This window comes from Ostrea edulis, chromosome 5, assembly GCF_947568905.1.
Source record: "Ostrea edulis chromosome 5, xbOstEdul1.1, whole genome shotgun sequence".
Lineage (NCBI taxonomy): Eukaryota > Metazoa > Mollusca > Bivalvia > Ostreida > Ostreidae > Ostrea > Ostrea edulis.
In genome coordinates, this window is record NC_079168.1 from 51,244,405 (window position 1) to 51,263,935 (window position 19,531).

Below are 19,531 nucleotides of genomic sequence, written 5' to 3' on the forward strand. Positions count from 1 at the left end.
AATTTCTTTAGATTTTATTTAGAAACTGTACATTTGTACAATAATAAACAAAACTCCATTGTCCAGCAAACATCACCTGATTTTCATTGCACAATGTCTTTGAACACCCAATCAGGCTACTGTTATGTTTATTATTGCACTGGGGAATAACAAAATGTTCTCGCCCATACCAATTACATTTGATTAATGAGTAAAATACATAACTGCATCGTAAACATATGGAAACAAAAAAGCATCAACAAAAAAATTCTTGCCGTTCTATATAAGTTTCTTTTGAACACATTTTGTACATTTTTCTCTTTTTTTGTGCACTACATTTTAAAAGCATATCTTATTGCTAGGTCATTTCTAGCTCTTTTCATTGATACCAATCAATCTGCAAGGATTTGAATTTTTGAGATACGCGTACAAATTATCTACTAGATTTAATAGACAGTTTTGCTATTTTAAAGAAAATATCACTTGCAAGCAATTCTGATGTATACATCACAATTGAAAAAATATGAGCTAGATTCAGTGCAAATACATCTCATTACATGACTTCTGAATAAATGTAATTATATGTCTATTGCACTATTGTTCTCAAGTGCTGGTTTGCATAGACAGCAGTTCTGTTTGTAGAGAAAAACTTTGGCTTGACTACTCTCGTCTTTCTACTCCAGCACCTCGACTAATGAACACAAGGAAATCAATGGTGACAGCAGCTATCTTCAGAGACCTTGCTACACTAAGTATCCATCTGCCACAATAACAATATACTTTAAAGCCAGTTACACTCGAGCTAACTTTGTTAAGAAAAAACTTCACAAACAATTTTGTTTTCAATTTCATAGCATTTTTCAGTGGTTTTAAGTTCTGAACTTAAAATTCACATAACTCCTAATGAATAAAAATTGAACAGTATACTGTCCCCTAAAAATTGTTTTTGAAATCAAATACGAAAAAAAAAAAAATATAAAACTGATGACTAGTACACCTTGTGAACACGTCAGGCACTTATCTGCCTGTATTCATATATAAACAATGGAAGATTTGAGCATAATGGATACAAAAACCTTTCAACAGTGATTAATTGATGCATGATGTTACAAGAATATGTATAAGAAGACATGTGAAAATGGTAACAAACAAGGATAAAAATAACCAACCTTATTAAAAGGTACCTAAATATACTCGTGCCAAAGTACAACAACACTTGTCACAAAGGATTAGATCTGTAACATAGTATTCTGAATAGATATAATCATGTACATAAATTTTTGCTGAACTGTGTTCCAATTAAAATAACCACCAAAAAAATTTCAAGAAAATTACTTATTATTAAGAATGGTCTACTTTTCATTTGATAAATATGTTGCTAATAAAAATCTGTTAAAGGACATGTCAAAAATTTCACAATTTCCAGATTTAACATCTGAAGTTACTTTCAGACATCTGGGAAAATTTTAGAATGAAACTTATTTTTCAATACATGTGATATAGTTTTTAGTGCCAGTTCCTTTCTGCAATGATACTGATAAAATCATTCTCATAAAAAAAGAAACAATAGGAAGGCCTAAACATCAAAGTGAAACATTAACAAATGTCTGCCCTCTAACAATTGTAAAGCACTAACAAGGGAGTATTACAGAACAAAATATATACACCTATAACAAGTCAACAACTGTACAAACCTACACAGCCAGACCATGAGAAGAAATGTCCTGCGGTACCAGTTCCCTGTAACTAGTGTCACATTATCTTTTTATACTTTGATTGCCAGGTATGTCTTCACAATAACTAACAATTAAACATGATGATATAAAAGAGTTCATAATCATAATATCATTGTAGGTATATTTTGAGCCCCATTTAAAAGGAACCCATCATTTGTCATGTTTAGTATCCAATGACACATTTTTTTGTCATGGATTTTGTTTTGTTTTTTGTTTTTTAAATCTGCCTTTATCTTGAGTTCACTTCTTCTACTGATATTGATGATTTGATGAGAAATTGTTGTTTAATGAAAACATGTTTTATACTAGAACACCAAGTGGAATTTGATTGCACCTTTCTATAAAAATCAAATGAGCAGCTGGAATCTTTGGTAAACATGAACGTTGCACAAAGTAATGGCACAAATGAATATGGATAATAAAATTCAAAACAAACCTGAATTGCTGTTTTCCCCACTGTTTTAACAACTACAGTTTGAATGTTTTTTGTAAATAAAACATTTTTTAACAATAAAGTGCAAAAATGAAGATTTTTATCAATTAGTCAACATAGTATGTATTACCTTCAAGTATGCAACATCTAAATCAATGATAGTAATGTATGAAGCACCAAATTACTCATAACAAAGACAATGAACAAATGGTCAACCTAACATGTATGTGGGTGATATAGTTACTGTCGTAATACAAACAGTCACACATATGGAAGACTTCTGGAATTGTGTAACAAAAAGTGTCCCTGGTCCTCAATGCAAATCTCAAAATGGCAAGATGTCTACTAGCTGTCTAAGCATCATTTGATGTGTCCACGTTTGGCTGGGGGAGATCTCCTCTTCCTGGGGGTAGATCCTCCAGAAGATGCACCAGAGTCATTTACACTGTTAGAGGAACGAGTGGTACGAATTCCTGCCAAATTTAAGAGTGCGTCTGCTCCCTCTTCAATCTTCTTCTGCTCCTCCTCATCCTCTTTAGAAACAACTTTCCTTGTGGGCAGTTTTACAGTCATTCTACGATGTTTGGCCTCGCTGCGATTCTGCCTGACATCACCATCTACTTCATCCATTTCACTGTCCCACTCATCATAACTCATGTCATCATCAGAGAATTCTTCATCCATGTCATATTCATCCTCATCTCCATATTCAAAACCTTCATCCACTGACGATTCTGGAGATCCAGGATCTTTGTGAGAGGTTGCACTGTATGTGTGGTCTTCACTGGGATTGATGGTGAAAACTACATTCTCTAAATGGCGTCTCTTAAACATTGCAGGTCCTAGTTGCCTACAATTTTATAAAAATTTCTTATCAATGTTGAATTGCATTCGAAACTCCAAATACTATTCCCAAAATGCATGCTTAAGTTTTCATTTAACAATGTAATATCACAAGATATCATTACTGTGATTTCAGTAGAATTTCTTTTGATGGAAAAAGCTTTTTATTTGTGTAAAGTGTAGATAAAGTGGCATAAAGGAGAGCTTCATAGAATATATACCTTTGTCTTCTTTTCATACGTATTCTTTGAAGGACAGAGTTATCATGATCTGAAAGGATACATAAAAGACTTAAAATTATTTACTAGACTCTATATATACATGGATATGTATGGATATGTGCACATCATATATACACTAACATTTCATTTAAGGTCATTGGATACACAAGATTTTGGATGCATCAAATGAAGTAAGATTTAGTCTTGTTTACATAGGATTTTCTAGTATTTGATCAAACAACAATGAAAATCAGTCATTAATACATGATATGCACCAAACATGAGGCCCATGGGCCACATTACTCACCTGAATTCATCTTGTCCCATATCTAAAGATTTTCCCTACATATTCACATGTAAAACTTTGATCTCTTTTGTGGCCCCAGGCAACCTACCCCAGGGGTCATGATTTTTACAAAATTGAATCTGCACTATGTCAGGAAGCTTTCGTGTAAATGTAAACTTTCCTGGCCCAGTGGTACTTTTAAAGATTTCCCCTATATATTTGTATGTAAAACTATGATCCCCTATTGTGGTCCCACCCTACACCCTACCCCTGGGGACTGTGATCTGAACACTACGTCGAAACACTTTCATGTAAATGTAAACTTTTCTGGCTCAGTGGTTCTCGAGAAGATTTTTAAAGATTACCCCTATATATTAGTATGTAAAACTTTGATCCCCTATTGTAGTGGTCATCTTACCTCCTGGGACCATGATTTTAACAAACTTGAATCTGCACTATGTCAGGAAGCTTTCATGTAAATTTGTACTTTTCCTGGCCCAGGGGTTCTTGAGAAGAAGATTTTTAAATACTTTCCCTATATATTCCCATGTAAATCTTTTATCCCATAAGTGGCCCCACCCTACCCCTGGGGCCCATGGTTTAAACAAACTTGAATCTGCACTATGTCATGAAGCTTTCAGTTCTTCTGGCCCAGTGGTTCTTGAGAAGAAAATTTTTAAATGATCCCACCCTATTTTTGTGATTATCTCCCCTTTGAAGGGGGCATGGCCCTTCATTTGAACAAACTTGAAAACCCTTCACCCAAAGATGCTTTATGCCAAGTTTGGTTGAAATTGGCCCAGTGGTTCTGGAGAAGAAGCTGAAAATGGGAAAAGTTTACAGACAGATGACGGACAACAGGTCAACAGAAAAGCTCACTTGAGCTTTCAGCTCAGGTGAGGTAATAAAAAGATGTTCTTGTAGGATTTCAATTCTTGACTCATGTTTTTCATTGAATTTTCAAATAAAGATTTGGGAATAATGCAAAAATAAAGATGATTTCATGGTAAAATTTTGTGGTAAAACAATATTAAATATTCACAAATACTTTTCAAAATTTCTACAACAATTTTTTGGGGTATCTTATGTCCTTAATTATCCTCTTTACTATCTGTTGGAAATACTGATGAAATTCTCTCTATGACATGTAGAATTAAGGACTATATAATGAGTCTTCACATGAGTACTGTCTGTAGGAACCAGGCTGAAATCTCATCAATATTGGCAAGGAAAATGCCATTTGTTGAAATAATTTGCTGTTCCTTATTTTTTACTGTCTACTTCAATTTCATCCCCTGCTTTCTACTCTTAATATTTTCAATAACCGAGCGAGTGGTTTGCTCAATATCTCTCCCATTATGTACATTTGTTAATCCACAAGGCAATCAATAAAGGCGAATCTAAAGAAAGATGAACAAAAAAATTCAATTTGAGGATCCTGGACAGTTAAAGAGAATTTGTTGGATCAATAGCTAAACACCACAATCTCAGCCCCTGTATTGAGCCAATGAAGGGGGACATTTGCCATGGCAGAAGATTGAATTGTAACGCACCAAATCTGGAAAATTATGTCAATTGCTCCTAGCAAAAACAAATCTATAACAGGTCCATAGTAATTTTCTGCAAGCGTCACTATTACTCGTCTTTAGAGATCCTCTACTAGGATCTAGCGTTACTAGAGAAAATGCATCAATAAACCACCTCATGTTAAAGTTCATAGTAAAAGTTGATAGAAGAGATAGTTACCCTTTGTACCAAGTCCTTTCAGAGACACCAGTGTCTGTGCAACATCTTGGATATCGGAATCTGAAGGGAAAAAAATAAAACAGAAATAATCATTTTTCATTACTTCATCATTCATTACAAAAAATTGAAATTTCATCCCCTTTATATTTCATTAAATATGCATCAAACTCTCATTACTGAAGGCTGGCAATGTCATTTAATTATAACCATTCCAGCATACATTCAGAATATCAATCCAATACAGGTAGATAGATTGCCCACAGATAACACATATTTACACAGTCAAATTAATTGATCATTGATGTTATGAAATAATTCATGGGTAAAATAAAATCCACAGGGATAAATCTGTCAATTTTCATTAGTCTTTTTTTTTTTTTGTATACTGTTTAGTTTGGCTTTTTTAAAATCATTATTATTTGGGGGGAGGGTGTGTGCATTAATAGTCAATAATGTGAGGGATTTTTAATGAAAAGAATTTGTTCAACATTTCTAAATTTTTTCCATTTTGACATTCTTAAATTTTCACTTATTATCAATATCATTTTATGTATTCTTTAAAATTTCTAATTTGAAAAAAAAATTATAAACTGGTAGCTCATTTAACTATATTTCATTTGTCAAACCTTTAAAAAATTCATTGTATTACAATTCATGCTTCTGTCAATCTAGGTAATTTGAACTGCCTCTGAAGTCAGCTACTTTTTTCACACAAATGCTTTATTGTACATCTCAAATTACAGAAAACAAGACACTCAAGAGACCCTGATGTAAAACAAATCCTTGTGATAGTAACATCTGTGTAATGAATGTTTGTTGGTTGTCATGACAATATTTCCACAGATATCTCTTTTGTCTAACACAGACAAGTGGGATGGCTACAAAAATTGATTAACATGCAGGAGTAAAGTTACACCCCTGCTGCTGACTTGATGTTTGAATGCCACTTCCCCATGTATGACTGTGTGCATAGGGGTCTCCTGTGTCACTTCTACTGTCACACTCACCTATAGCATTGTTATTTGACTGTGCTAATCTTTTACTCAAAAAGGGGAATAAATCTAGAGAAAGAAAAAGAAAATGCAATGAATTCCTTTTACAAGTATGTCTTTCCTTATGAGGAAATACTATAAAGTCTCACATTCTTTTTGATTAACTAGATGTGTGAAGAATAAATTACATGCTTCAGTGATATATTCAGTTTGTTATGGTAAATTATCATAGTCACTTGCTTATATAAATATCTTATCTTGATCTTTTATTAAGAGAGTAATCTCATAAAGAAACTTACGAGGTGACACTGAGTTTGGCCCCAGCCTGGGAGAAAGGGGTAAAGGCCCTGTTATCTGCTTGCCACTGAAATAATGATGTCAAAGGGTTATAAAACAGATGATACAATTATATCCTGCTATTTTATTTAATCTGCTTGCAAACACAGACCCTCTTAAAACAATCAATGCTGGTGAGTTCAAGTCTTCTGTAGTCATGACAATAATTAACTCTTCAGCATGTTTATTGTTGAATTCACAAGTCCAGTGCAAAATCAGTTTGTTCAACAAAAGCAACTGCACACAAATATTATCAGATTTTTTTTTTACCTCACTGGGCAAAGATAGTTAACAACAATTAGATGAAAAAAGTTTACAAAGACTTGAAGTGAAGACACAAACAATAACACAGCAGGTGATGCTAAGCCATGAACAGTAGGTAAATTCACCTGTACAGGTAAGTAAAGAATCTTTCTCACATGTTTAATAACACAAAATTTCACACTTTGTACTAAAACCTTACCACAACTAGACATGCTGCAAAAATAAAAGTTTGAAATATGCCAAGCTTTAGGATTATATAAATTTACATTGCAGAAAATATAATTTTCATTCTTTTTCACTGTGAAATTTTTTTTAATGTCACTGAAATCAGCAAAAACTCTAGTGGCTGGTTGTAGTTGATGAATGATAATTGATGAAAATGAGTGGATTCTAAAAATAAAATTGAACATTTTCCCCCAACAAAAGTGGCTTACATTTTTCAATTCAACTCATTTATTCACCTCTACCAATATATAAAACATTTATTATCAAGTCACCACAAAATATACAAGTTCATGGAAAAAATAAGTAGGCCAAAGTATTGGACAGAACAGATTGCTATTCTGATATGTTTAAAACAGTGCTTGCTTTTTTCTATTAAGTCCATTAATGACATTACATTATTCAATTTCAAAATATTTGGGTGTGTACACATTAAATGTGATATCTTCATGCTTTATATTTCCTGAACTTTAGATGGTCCACCTATGATAGCTTTTGACCACAGAAAGGTTACACCATTACTGATAATTCAGATAAATAATCCTTATGCAGTGGACAAAGAAGTGATAATATTGATAAATAGAATCCTCACATGTATTGCTTTCTTACACATAGTCAGACGAATTCATATTTGACTAAGTCTCTGATGATGAATTAATTGAAATTCAGTCTACACCAAATACTGTATACATGTAATTAGCTCTTAGGGAAAACTGTAACAGCTTGTAACAGAAAGATTTAAGCTCCAAGAAATATACATGCACACCTGAAACTAGCTAAAGTCAACATCCTATTGGCAATGTATTATAAGAGCATTCAGTTTCCTGATATGTCGGTAATCAATATAACAAAGGCAAAGTGCCCTCTATGGGAGTGGGTGGAGTTGAAGTTCGAAATTTGTATCCGACTATTAGAATACAATCGTAATTATGCTATATTTTTCTTGTTATTTAAACATACTCACTTATGGATGTAGGTGTACTGGGGCTGGGGTTGAGGGTTAGCCAGCATCTGTAGTTGGTGGTATGGATGATAGGGTGTTTTTCTGAGTGCCTGAAGCAGGTTGGGTCGATAGTCAGGGTCAATGCACCATAGGGATCCTTTACCAATGGACTGTAATTACAATGGTGTCCTTTATAAGTACAATCAATCATTCCTCTAGTTAATTATCTCATTAATATGATGCATTGGCTCACAGGCGGATTGCCATATACTGGGCAGGAATCAGGCAATGTGAGGATATAATACCATCTTCAGAAATAATAATTCTGTACTTCATGAAGAGTGAAGTGCAAAATGTACATCAAACTGTGTGCTCCGGCTCGGATTTGAAAAGGACAGGATGCCATCCCTGAAAAGGGCACATTTAGTGCACAATGAAGTTTAGCACATTATGACTATACAAACATTGTATACGTTTTCTGTTTCATATATATATAAGCACTAAAAATCCACAACACTGTTGGTTACTTAAACGTCAAATTTTCGATGCACCCCGCATCTTTATCAAGAGACATATATCACATAAACAAATATCATACACCAGTAAAAAACAAACAAAAAATTCTATTAATAATCTACATTGTTAACAACAATGATACATTGATGTACTGAATTGAGAAAAATAGTTTTGTTGTAAGCGTGTCTACAGATGATATACTTTGAAATAGAAATACTATGATATAAATATACTTTCCCTGGTAATTTCTGCATCGTATAATAATGACCATGTTGACATTATCGAGAATAATTTCCCCATAATTTATCTATTGGGTGGGTTGGAGGATTTTGTATTGGTTTAGGAACACCATGCCTCGTGTATACTTAAATACAGAGGTATGAGATGCACCACTCTGAAGGGCTGGAAATTGTAACATGAGAACATTGTCACATGTTCACTCCTTCAATTGGGCAGATGGCATTTTGTTAAGATATTGGCCAATGTTCAGTCAAGCAAGGTAACTACCAAACTATGCAGTCCATAGTCTACACCATTAATTAGGATAAATATTATTTCAACAAAGACCATGGACATTGCACCATTACACCAATTTTAAAATTGAATTGTGGTTTTTCCTCAATATTCAGCGTAGACATGTCTTTATTTGCATCTATATTCTCGATCCCCCAGAGTGTCCAACTTGTCTAATCTTGGTACTGTCATCAATGCAGTGGGGGCTGATAAGCAGCTGTGATAGTGGAGTGTAAGGTGACCTTTGAAGTGTGCCCAGAATACAACATCCAACATACCCCATCTTTCTGGACCCCCTTATCTCTAAACCCAGTCCCTTAGATCTGCAATACTATCTTGATTATGGTGTTCCAACTCTCAAGATGTACTTATCAAGTGCTAAATACCAACAAAACAGGGGTCTTGTCTAAACTTCACATCATTTCACCTGCTTGTGTTTATTAGTGAAGGAATGTACCTGCCATAATGCCAAGGTCACCTGGGGCTCTTTTACCTGTCCTTGCTTAATTATAACTTTGTATATTAAATTATTCATTAAGGATCTGCTCATTAATTTGAAAACAATAATATGAGAATATGATTATCAATTAAATAAAATCATTTCCAAGTTGAACATGCCAAATCTTAAGCAAAATTTTCCAGCAATTACATGGCATTACCAATGACTTGCATACAAAATTTGGGATTTGTCAATCTATTCTGGTAGACCAAACAGGTTGTTATGTGATAAGATTGTGAGCATGGGTGATTAGAGGATCTGATTTTAATTAGATTTGAGAAATTTAGCATATATATATATATGCAATTCAATTTTAGTACATTGTTTTCTCTCTCCATTTTATGTCAGCTTGATCTTTTCTGCCACAAAAACAATAATTTTATATACTTATGATATATATATATATATATATATATATATATATATATATATATATATATATATACACACATACACACACATTCCATATTCTCAATCTAATCAAAAAATAAAGTACGCGTTTTTATAGATGTTGCAGGACCGAGATTTTTTTTTTTGTAATATAAAAGCTGAGATGTTGACCATAGCTTTCATATTTCTGGAACATTTCATGACCAAGAAGTCATTCTGCATCATCAACGAAAACAAGAACTTTATTGCTATTCTACCTGGATTCTAATACGGCTCAAAAATATACAGCCAATCATTTTCCTATACAGCTAATAATTATGTCACTTCGTAACATCATGACAGTTTCCGAAACTGACTAGGCCTTCATATTTTTTGCTGACAAAAATTATAAGATGTTAGGGTATACTAGATCTAGATAAATATTTATTGTATCAGGTTACCAGAATGTGAATGTTAGTGTTGTGAGTATACAAGTGGACCTAACATCTAATTCAAATAAAATTTCCACATCCTAAACATAAAATAGGCTGTCAATTCTTACTAAGTTTCAAACAGATCACAAGGAGACAAATATATATATATACAACTAAATGGACAAAATCAGTTTGTTAAACACAAATCCCTCCACCCACCCAAAATCATGCCCATGATCTAATTTATTTTTGGTAACAAAGATAATGCCCCTTTACCCAATGACCCCACAAGATATCAAAAACAAGATCTTATAAAACCAACAACCATGATGCAAAGAAGAACAGCTTAGTTCAAACCTTCTCATATCATTGCTGAGAAATTAAATATCTATTTTTAGTGACAAAGGCCATGCCCTTTGATATGTGACCCCAAAGGCAATTTCAAATGAAAGAAAGCAGAGGTGAGCAACCCCGCATACCCCATACTCCAACATTGCTTGACAATGCCTCACAAAATGAATGATAATGCTATGCAATATTGCAAGAACAGGACAGATGGGCTCAAAATTTTAAGTTCAATAGTGGCATAACTCCCACAAAAATTATTGAATAAACATTTTCTGGGAATATATGCACATCTACACAGCATGTTCTTATTAACTACAAAGTTTCATGAAATTCTGTTGAGTGGTCTCAGAGGAGTTGAGCTGACAAGAACAGGACAGATGGGTTTGAAATTACCAAATCAGAATTTCCTGGGAATATGCACACATCTACAGTGTGTCCTTATTATAACAACAAAGTTTAACGAAATTCTGTTGAGCAGTCTCAGAGGAGTTGCGCTGACCAAAAAAAAGGGATTGATATACTGTCGGATGGGTCAAAAACATTATACCCCTCACAACTTTTCATGAACAGTCAGGTCCAAACCCATCAAGTTATTGCAGAAAAACAAGGTATATTTTTTTAAGCAACAGAGACCACATCCCTTGACCCCAGATGCAATTAAAACCAAACTATTATAGTGTAAAAATTAAGCCTATTTTATAGTCCCAAAGTTATACCCATGTTTAAAATTGCTGACAGACAGAAAAACAGACCAAAAACATTATCCCCCCCCCCCCACCCTTTTAAAAAAACTATCTTGGTGCAAAATAAATTCAGCTTACCTGGCCTCTGTCCTTGTCCACCTTCTTGAAACACTTGTTGAGTGAAAGGTTATGCCGCACGGAATTCTTCCACCCTGTGGGGGCATGCTGGAAATAGGGAAAGTGGTTCAGGATCCATGAGTAGATATCCTTTACTGGCAGCTTCTTCTGAGGGGAATCTTCAATAGCCATAAAAATGAGGCAGGAGAAGGAGTATGGTGGCTTGCTGTTGATGTGTTTCTGAGGGTTGTAAGGAACATGAGGGGGGTGTGACTGATTGATGTGGTTTCCACTCAGTAGATCACCATTCTCTTTCTGGTCATCTTCGCTGTCATCATCAGCACAGGTGATGTTCTTAAGCAGGTTGCTATCTTGTAGCCAGGACAATGGCTTGAGATCATCATCACTTTCAATGGGTCCCTTTTCTAGACGAAGTTCAGCAAAACAGCTACTACTAAGAAAGTCTCCCTTCATGTCTTCATCTTCACTGTCCGATTCTGGCTGCATACACTGCAGGGCTTTAGACAGGGCACTGCCAGGAAAACTCTGGCTTAAACTGTTCACTAGCCTCTCTCGCATGGAGGCATCACTCTCATCAAGTCGGGTGCCAGGAACCATGATTCTGACTTTGCTATTGCATCAGTTGTTTGCTGAAATACAAAGAAGGTACAATTATGAAATTTGAAAGACACTTGGTGAATCATCTCTGTGAGAAGACCTGCAACCTAATGCCCAGAAAAAATTAGAGATGATCAACAAATGGAATCACCATGGTGATATCTGTTTGATGGCAGACGTACAAGTACTTCAGAAAATTAGTGTGTTGATGACAGACCAATTTTAAATTACAATGTATTTGTTTTCCTAAAAGTTGAGTTTAACATATATACTCAAAAACAGTTCTAATACTTAAGAAATTCTTTTTATTTTATTTTTATGATATAGATCTAAATTTTAAACTTTTCTTGTTTCATCAGTACAGAGCACTATACAAATATTAAAATTACTTTGTCAAGGTTGTGAGTTCAATGCTATCATTTTTGTCCAGATCATTATTTATTCACAGTGATAGTCTGATGTCTGCTAGCAGTAATTTTATTCAAATGACAAAGCCACTTGTTTATAAGTTACCATGGAAACCCTGTACCAGAAGTCACCATTGCAATGCAATTTTCTAAATTATAATTGACTTCAATGACCATGCCCTTACTTTAATCTGTGAATACACGGTCTCCGTAGTCATGCTGATGTAAAATTGATCCATTGAAAAGCATGGCAAGCACTTTTATTCACCTTGACAAAAAATCCATTTAAGACAATGGAAGCTTTTGATATGATAGCATCTGGGAATCACATGGGTGGTTGCCTTGGAAGGATGTAAACAGTTTGTAACCTCACTTTTCATTGGCTGATTATGACTGATGATGCTGCAGACTAAATTACCTGTATTTTCACCTGATGACATTCATCTAACCAACAGGTAAGTGAATCCAATATGCTAAATCATGACTTTTATTATCAGCTGTTCAAATCAAATTTCAAACTGATTTCTTGTCTACTTTATTAAAACAAAACCTAAACGTTTATTTGATTATAATTCTCTTTTAACTGTTCACATAAATTTTGACATACTGGCATTGTTTTGATTCCTGCTGTGATGTCTGGCATGTCAGCCATTTTTGAAAAGGAATTAACCTAGGATTTACAAAGGGTGGAAGTAAAGAGTGTTAGTACTGTGTTTCCAACAGAACAACACAACTGTTAATCATAATTTTAACATCTTAATTTTTTACCAGGCAAATATTCACATTCTAATTTTTATAACCAAATTCCTGAATGTTTATTATTCAACCTTCTTGATATGTGTAACACTGTGATGATTAAGTATATAGCCATCTTCCTGTGGCCATTGAACTCTGTGCAATAATGACTTGCTGATCATTAAATTACTTTCAGGTAGTTACATTGACAAATCAAACATCAATACAGATCAAAGACAGCTATTGGTATGTATATTTAGATTTAAATGGCCATTTAAAGGTCCCAATACCAATACATTCGCACATGGTTGCAGTCTGGAATGATTTTCTCATGTTTACAAAAGAAAAACTATGCACAGCTTGTGAGCTACAATAAAACTTATCAAGGATACTCTCATATTCAGAAACCTCTACTACAAAATATACATACAACCTCCATATTGTTAATTTGTCACATGTTTACTTCATACTGTCCCACATTTCCCTGTCTGATAAGAGATACTATATGCTTAGTTTCTAATAGATATGCCTACCTGATCTTTGTAATCCTCTTTTAATTACTTCCTCTCATTTCAGATAAAGATATATAAAGTTCTGACAACTTTTTCCAGTTTTCTGACAAAGTTTTACAACAAAAATGGCTGTCTCCAAGTTACCAACTCATCACCTAGAGAACTGTATGCTGGGATAGCTCATCACTAAGATCACTGTTTTCATTGGTTGAATGCTCCCAAACCAGTCAAGTGATACAAACTATTTTTATGCACAAGCGACCTCACATTTAACAGGCATCATTGTCATAGCAACCTATTACAGTTGTCTTGGTAACATACATGCCTCAGAATATTCTAATTAGAAGCCCCCAGCCAGAAGTTTTAGCACTGGTTCTGCACAGATTGTTATGTGATAGGTGTACTTCTTAGCCTGGGGCTTTTGTTTTCTTTACTGATATTCACAAGTAAACTAATTATTCTCTCATTACATCATACCCTTTGGCAGTTGAGAAGAGACACAGCAGGAAAGTGTCTTAGATTTTTACACCTGTCATAAATGTAGAGAAGTTTATTTTATAAAAATTAAGTAAATTGTGGTCATTAGAATTGTGTTCATGAAAATGAAACTCAGAAAGAAAAAAAATCTTTGGGGAAATGTGGGGCAAAAAATTTAAATGTCCTAGAAATCTGACACACCTTAGTTAACCTTACCTATTTTCTGATTTCATCCATTTAACACAAGAAATGTTTAAAATCCACAGTGCAGACTGACTGTCCCTCAGTTAATTGACACCTGCATGGTCGACATACACTTATCAGCAGGGAGAGACAGAGATACCTAAATAACTGGGAGGATTTTGCCTGATAATGTCACACATATATGTATATCATATATACACTGCACATTGATAAAAACAAAATCTCCACTGCTTGTCTGACACAGGAGAAATATACACTTACACTGTTGCATTGCTCTGAGTGAAAACATCCTGGAAACTAATTCTTTATTTCCTCAACAACGTAAATCTCCTTCCTGTTTATACAAATTATGCTTACTTGTACTTGTGTATAGCTAGTAAATTTCCCTTGACAGATTTATGTAAATTTTTGTACAAGAAATTTATTTTAGGCAATATATTAAATAATCACTGCATCAGAGTTGTCTGTCTTATCAGTTTATAAAAAAAAAAAAAAACTGCCACTGCTGCATGTAAAATGTGTGTTACTGCTTGACTGAGTAATGAATGGTATATGTGTGTAATGGCTAGAGACATGGAGCTGTCAGCCCAGAGATCGTACTTGGTAGTGTGCATAAAGAAAAGGCCCACAGGAGTTGGACACTTGTTTGTGCTAACTCTGTCACAGGCAGACTCCTAATCAATAGCACAAAAGGGGGTCATAACCAATCACACACCCGCTGTCATGGAAACCATACACATTTCTTTATTTCTGCTTTGTAACAGATGTAGGATCTGCAATAGTTTCTATGGTAACCTTATCAACAGCTGGGGAGAAATGAAATGCAAAATTTGTTATGAGGATGCATGAATAACAATGAGTATAATCAAATACTGATTTGTATTTACAAAAAAGAACCAAAAAATAGGCATCTTTGTAGCAAAAATGTTTACATTTAGTGCTGTTGGTGAAAATTATAATAAGACGAGAGTCCAAGGATGTAAACAAAATGCATGTTTAACAATGAAACACAGTTGAAACTTTTAATTTTAGTTAAATTAATAATATGATAAACATTCTTTGGAAAATATAAATCTTTGATTTTTAATGGACTGAACACAACAATCTTATAACATATATTTTCAACCTAATTCTGAATACTTCAATTTCATTTCCTTTCTCCATTTATATGGGCATATATCTTTCCCATAATTTCAATAAACTGAAACATTTAAAGAATGTAAAGTTGATTTGAATCAGTGATTTGGACTGGAATTTGTGACACAATCACTACACTGAAAAAAGTTTTATCTAAATATATCAAGAAACACAATACATGAATAGTATAGCACTTTTCTCAGAACACACCTTGATTTAAATAAATACCCATACAGAAAAAAACAAATCTCAATTCAGCAAGCAATGTCACAAAATGTAAAATGTTTCATAAATATGTTAGCATATCAGACCATGATGTGTTTAATTCACATAAACATCATTTCTTGTTTGTTTGCTCAAAATGTAACAATGAGAGGTTACAATTAATGAAAACAATCTCAAGAATGAACTCAAATTTCTCTGTTTTTGATGGCTACTGAAAAACTAATATGGATTTTGAATAATGAAAGTAAAGAAATTTTATCTTGCTTAGAAAAATTATTTTTGAAAACAGTAAAAGAACCAATGTATAAACATACATGTATTTCAATGTGAATGCAGGTTTTTGGAAGATTTTGTTGTTAGATGCAAAAGAATACTTAAAAATATTTCATCATTAACACTAGAGACAATGATTATTTAATAAGCAAGTTTATTGAGTTTCTATAGAAATGTTTAAATTATACTTCTTTTTGTTAACTATGCCTTATGGAGTCTTTGATTGGTCAATAAAATATCTTGTATACATATATTAGTTTTATATTATTTCTATATTTTGAAACATGGTTTTGAATTGGATCCTATAGGCCTAGTGGTTAATCGTAAAGGAACTCGAAATGATCTACATATCCATGCTATAAAATCATAGATAGCTTGAATGTATTAGTTTACAATACCTATGACTTTTTCACTAATGAAAACTCATTATTCAACTTAAAATATTCAAGTGTGTCAGAATGAAATAACATGAAACCAAAGTTATAACAACTTCTTACAACCCTTTTTAAAACTAGTGTAGTATAGGAAATAAAAAAATCTATGGCTGGACCCGGAATCGAACCCAGGACCTCTGTATTACTAGTAAGGTGCTCTAACTACTGATCTATCCAGGCAGATATCCATAGTCCATATACCCCAAACTACTACACTAGAATAGATAATGAAGTTCCCACAAGGGACACATTTTTGCAGAGTTTCCAAAAGCTACCGAATTTGACTGGTTAAAATTCCTTCTGACTGGTAGAAATTAACAGTACATTTCAATGTTCAAATTGCTAAAATGCAGATAATGATATACTATTTTGAAACTCTGATTTTGCCTCTGCTCCAGTTAGCAAACTATATAAATGTATACACTATATTGCATGAAAATGAATTAACACATATAGGACATTCATACCTGATATTACAGTGGCTTCACTGAAACTGACAAGTTGTAAGTAAGCTTAATGCAGACCAATCCATTATAATTAGGAGTTCTTCCTCTTAATTACTTAAACACTGTTACAAATACCTACTAGATGCTTCACATATCAATGAACAGTTTGAATAGAGGTAACAAGATCAAAGTTCCTATTTCAATAATTATATGTTGTTATTAAGATCTAACCACTTTAGCTCAAGCTTTCTCTAATTGTTTTGTTATTAAAGACCCAATGTCAAGCCATGATGCAATATGTTTTTACAGATCAAACTGAGTTGACTTCAATACTTTAGCTACACTTCAATTAAATAAGAGTGTTTTCTTTACAGAATAAACACATCATTAGAAAAAAATTTAAACTGACTGCATGAATTTGTTAAGCGAAAGGTTGGCTGCAGAACTGTAGCTATCTGAAAAAATATTGGACAAATACTTTTTCAGAGAGCTAGTTCTGCAGCTAGCTAAAGGTCTAACATGAAATATAAAATAGCCTAGATATCAAGAAAAATACAATCAGTATGTGTTTGAAATAGTCACATAATAGTTCTTAACTAATAAGTCATGTATTAACTTTTCAATATCACATACAATATGTGCTTGTCCATATCATAAAATTTAAAGGGGACTAACATACAATGGTGGTTTCATGCGTTATACGTGTCGGATAAATTGCGATACCAAATTCACATTTCAAAGAGAAAAAATGAGATTCTTTAAGACACTAAAATTATACAAACATACTTCTAGCACAAAATCCCCAAAGAATGCAACTCTTGTCTCAAAATTGCTATTAAAGTACGGTTCGTTTACGCGGGAAATGGAAATGTAAACACGACGGCGTGGCGTTTGAAGCCATTACATTTAAAACGCAGTATTTCAAAACAGGGGAATTATTTTACATGAAAAACGTTTTATTTACACCAATATACATATACCATATCATTTATTACCATTTATTATATTTGTTAAATTAAATAAATGATAGAAATACTTACTTTGTGTTACAAAGTGGGTCACGCAGTTGAGTCAAACCGGAAGAATATATGGTCACGTGATAACGCCACAAGATGGTTACCACGACACGTGCTTTGAGTTATCGCCCTTAACATGATTGTTGGTGGATCTCAATGTTTCAAATCATCACACCGATTTGGGAACATTGTTTTAATTCTGTTTATTGTGATTATCATTGTGCTACGATAGCCCCTATTGTTAGAGCAAGCATAGCCACATGTACAAAGAATCCGAATCTTACGAAAAAGTTCATTTAAATAAGAGAAATTCTAGGAGTTCATTGTAAAGTTTCCGAGACTAAGGATGCATGCCTAGCAGAGCTCAATCGTTTACCTTTTACAGTCTTGTGTTGAATGCTTAGACCATATTCAAACACAGAATAAATCTTTACGAAGGACCTCCTCATTTACTTGCCTCTTACGACAAGCAAGGGGTACTGAGGACCTATTCTAGCCTGGATTCCCTCGGGAACTTCAATGAAGATGAAAAATACTTTTTGTTACATTGTACTGCATAGGCAGAAATACGAGGTAATTTGCTGAGAGAACTGAAATATTGATCTCATATCAAAAATATACATTTAATTGACTTCCAAACTTCAAATAACTCATCGAAAATTGTCTACATGGTTCATCTTTAATTGGTAAATAACCTTAGGAAATCTCTTATAAGCTAAAATGCTAACTTCGTTGCTCTCTATCCGTACATCAGTTTCATTTCGTTTGATCACCCAGTATTCAATTATTAGAGAGGTCTGAAAAGTGGAGGCCCCAGGTGGTACCTCTACAGCCCCAAACTGAGGGTGGAAAATGATAGCTCTAGGGGTCCCCTTTCTTACCTGAATAATCTTTTAACGGACTCTTCAAAGATTAAGTTGTTATCAACCTCCATTATGACCCTAAATGATGTAAAATCATTAACTTTCGGGTGAGCTTAATTGGGCATATACATATTGGCCTATATGACCCCTTTCAAGGGTTGTACTATGTTTGACACCATTGTTTTCTAGTCGTATATATAATCAGTTTTGTTTTATACCCTTTAGTCAATCATAAGACAGGTCTAAAAAGTGGCCTACCCTTGGGAGGACCCAAGTGGTATCCCTACAGCCCCAAACTGACCATTGCCGGTGAAGAGCTGCAAAGTTTAGGCCTATGCTCGGCGCTTATGACCTTTGAGCAGGGAGGGGTCTTTATCGTGCCACACCTGCTGTGACACGGGACCTCGGTATTTTCGGTCTCATCCGAAGAACCTCTCATTTAGTCGCCTCTTACGACAAGTAAGGGGTACTAACGACTTATTTTAACTCGGATCCCCATGGGATATATTACCCCTTTTAGGGTTCTATAGGTTTGCTTTCATTGCTCTCTGGTCGTATATCAATTTTGTTTTATTCCAACACTCTATAGTCAATTATTAGTCTTAAAAGTGTCCCCAACTTTTGGAAGGCCCCAGGTGGTATCCCTACAACCCCGAACTGAGGGTCGAAAATGATAGCCGTATGAGTCCCCTTCCTTGCCTACA

General features: G+C 34.0%; 1 protein-coding gene and 1 long non-coding RNA gene across 4 annotated transcripts; one reads left to right on the top strand and one right to left on the bottom strand.

Annotated features, from left to right (window-relative positions):
* On the bottom strand, positions 1-18,059 carry LOC125650619 (forkhead box protein N3-like). Of its 3 annotated transcripts, none has more exons than XM_048879065.2 (8): positions 17,989-18,059; positions 11,502-12,130; positions 8,023-8,171; positions 6,536-6,600; positions 6,252-6,305; positions 5,245-5,304; positions 3,213-3,261; positions 1-2,998 (listed from the first exon to the last, which is right to left on the bottom strand). In XM_048879065.2, exons 2-8 carry the CDS (start codon positions 12,096-12,098, stop codon positions 2,509-2,511), a joined length of 1,464 nt encoding a protein of 487 aa, XP_048735022.1. In that variant the 5' UTR covers positions 12,099-12,130; positions 17,989-18,059; the 3' UTR covers positions 1-2,508. The 3 variants fall into 3 exon arrangements, with proteins under 3 accessions (XP_048735022.1, XP_048735021.1, XP_048735020.1); XM_048879064.2 differs by lacking the exon at positions 17,989-18,059 and adding an exon at positions 14,446-15,069; XM_048879063.2 differs by lacking the exon at positions 17,989-18,059 and adding an exon at positions 13,774-13,913.
* On the top strand, positions 12,145-14,892 carry LOC125650620 (uncharacterized). The gene is made up of 3 exons (XR_007361048.2): positions 12,145-12,960; positions 13,437-13,486; positions 13,817-14,892. It is a non-coding gene; the product is annotated as an uncharacterized LOC125650620 (long non-coding RNA).
* Positions 18,060-19,531: the final 1,472 nt, after the last annotated feature.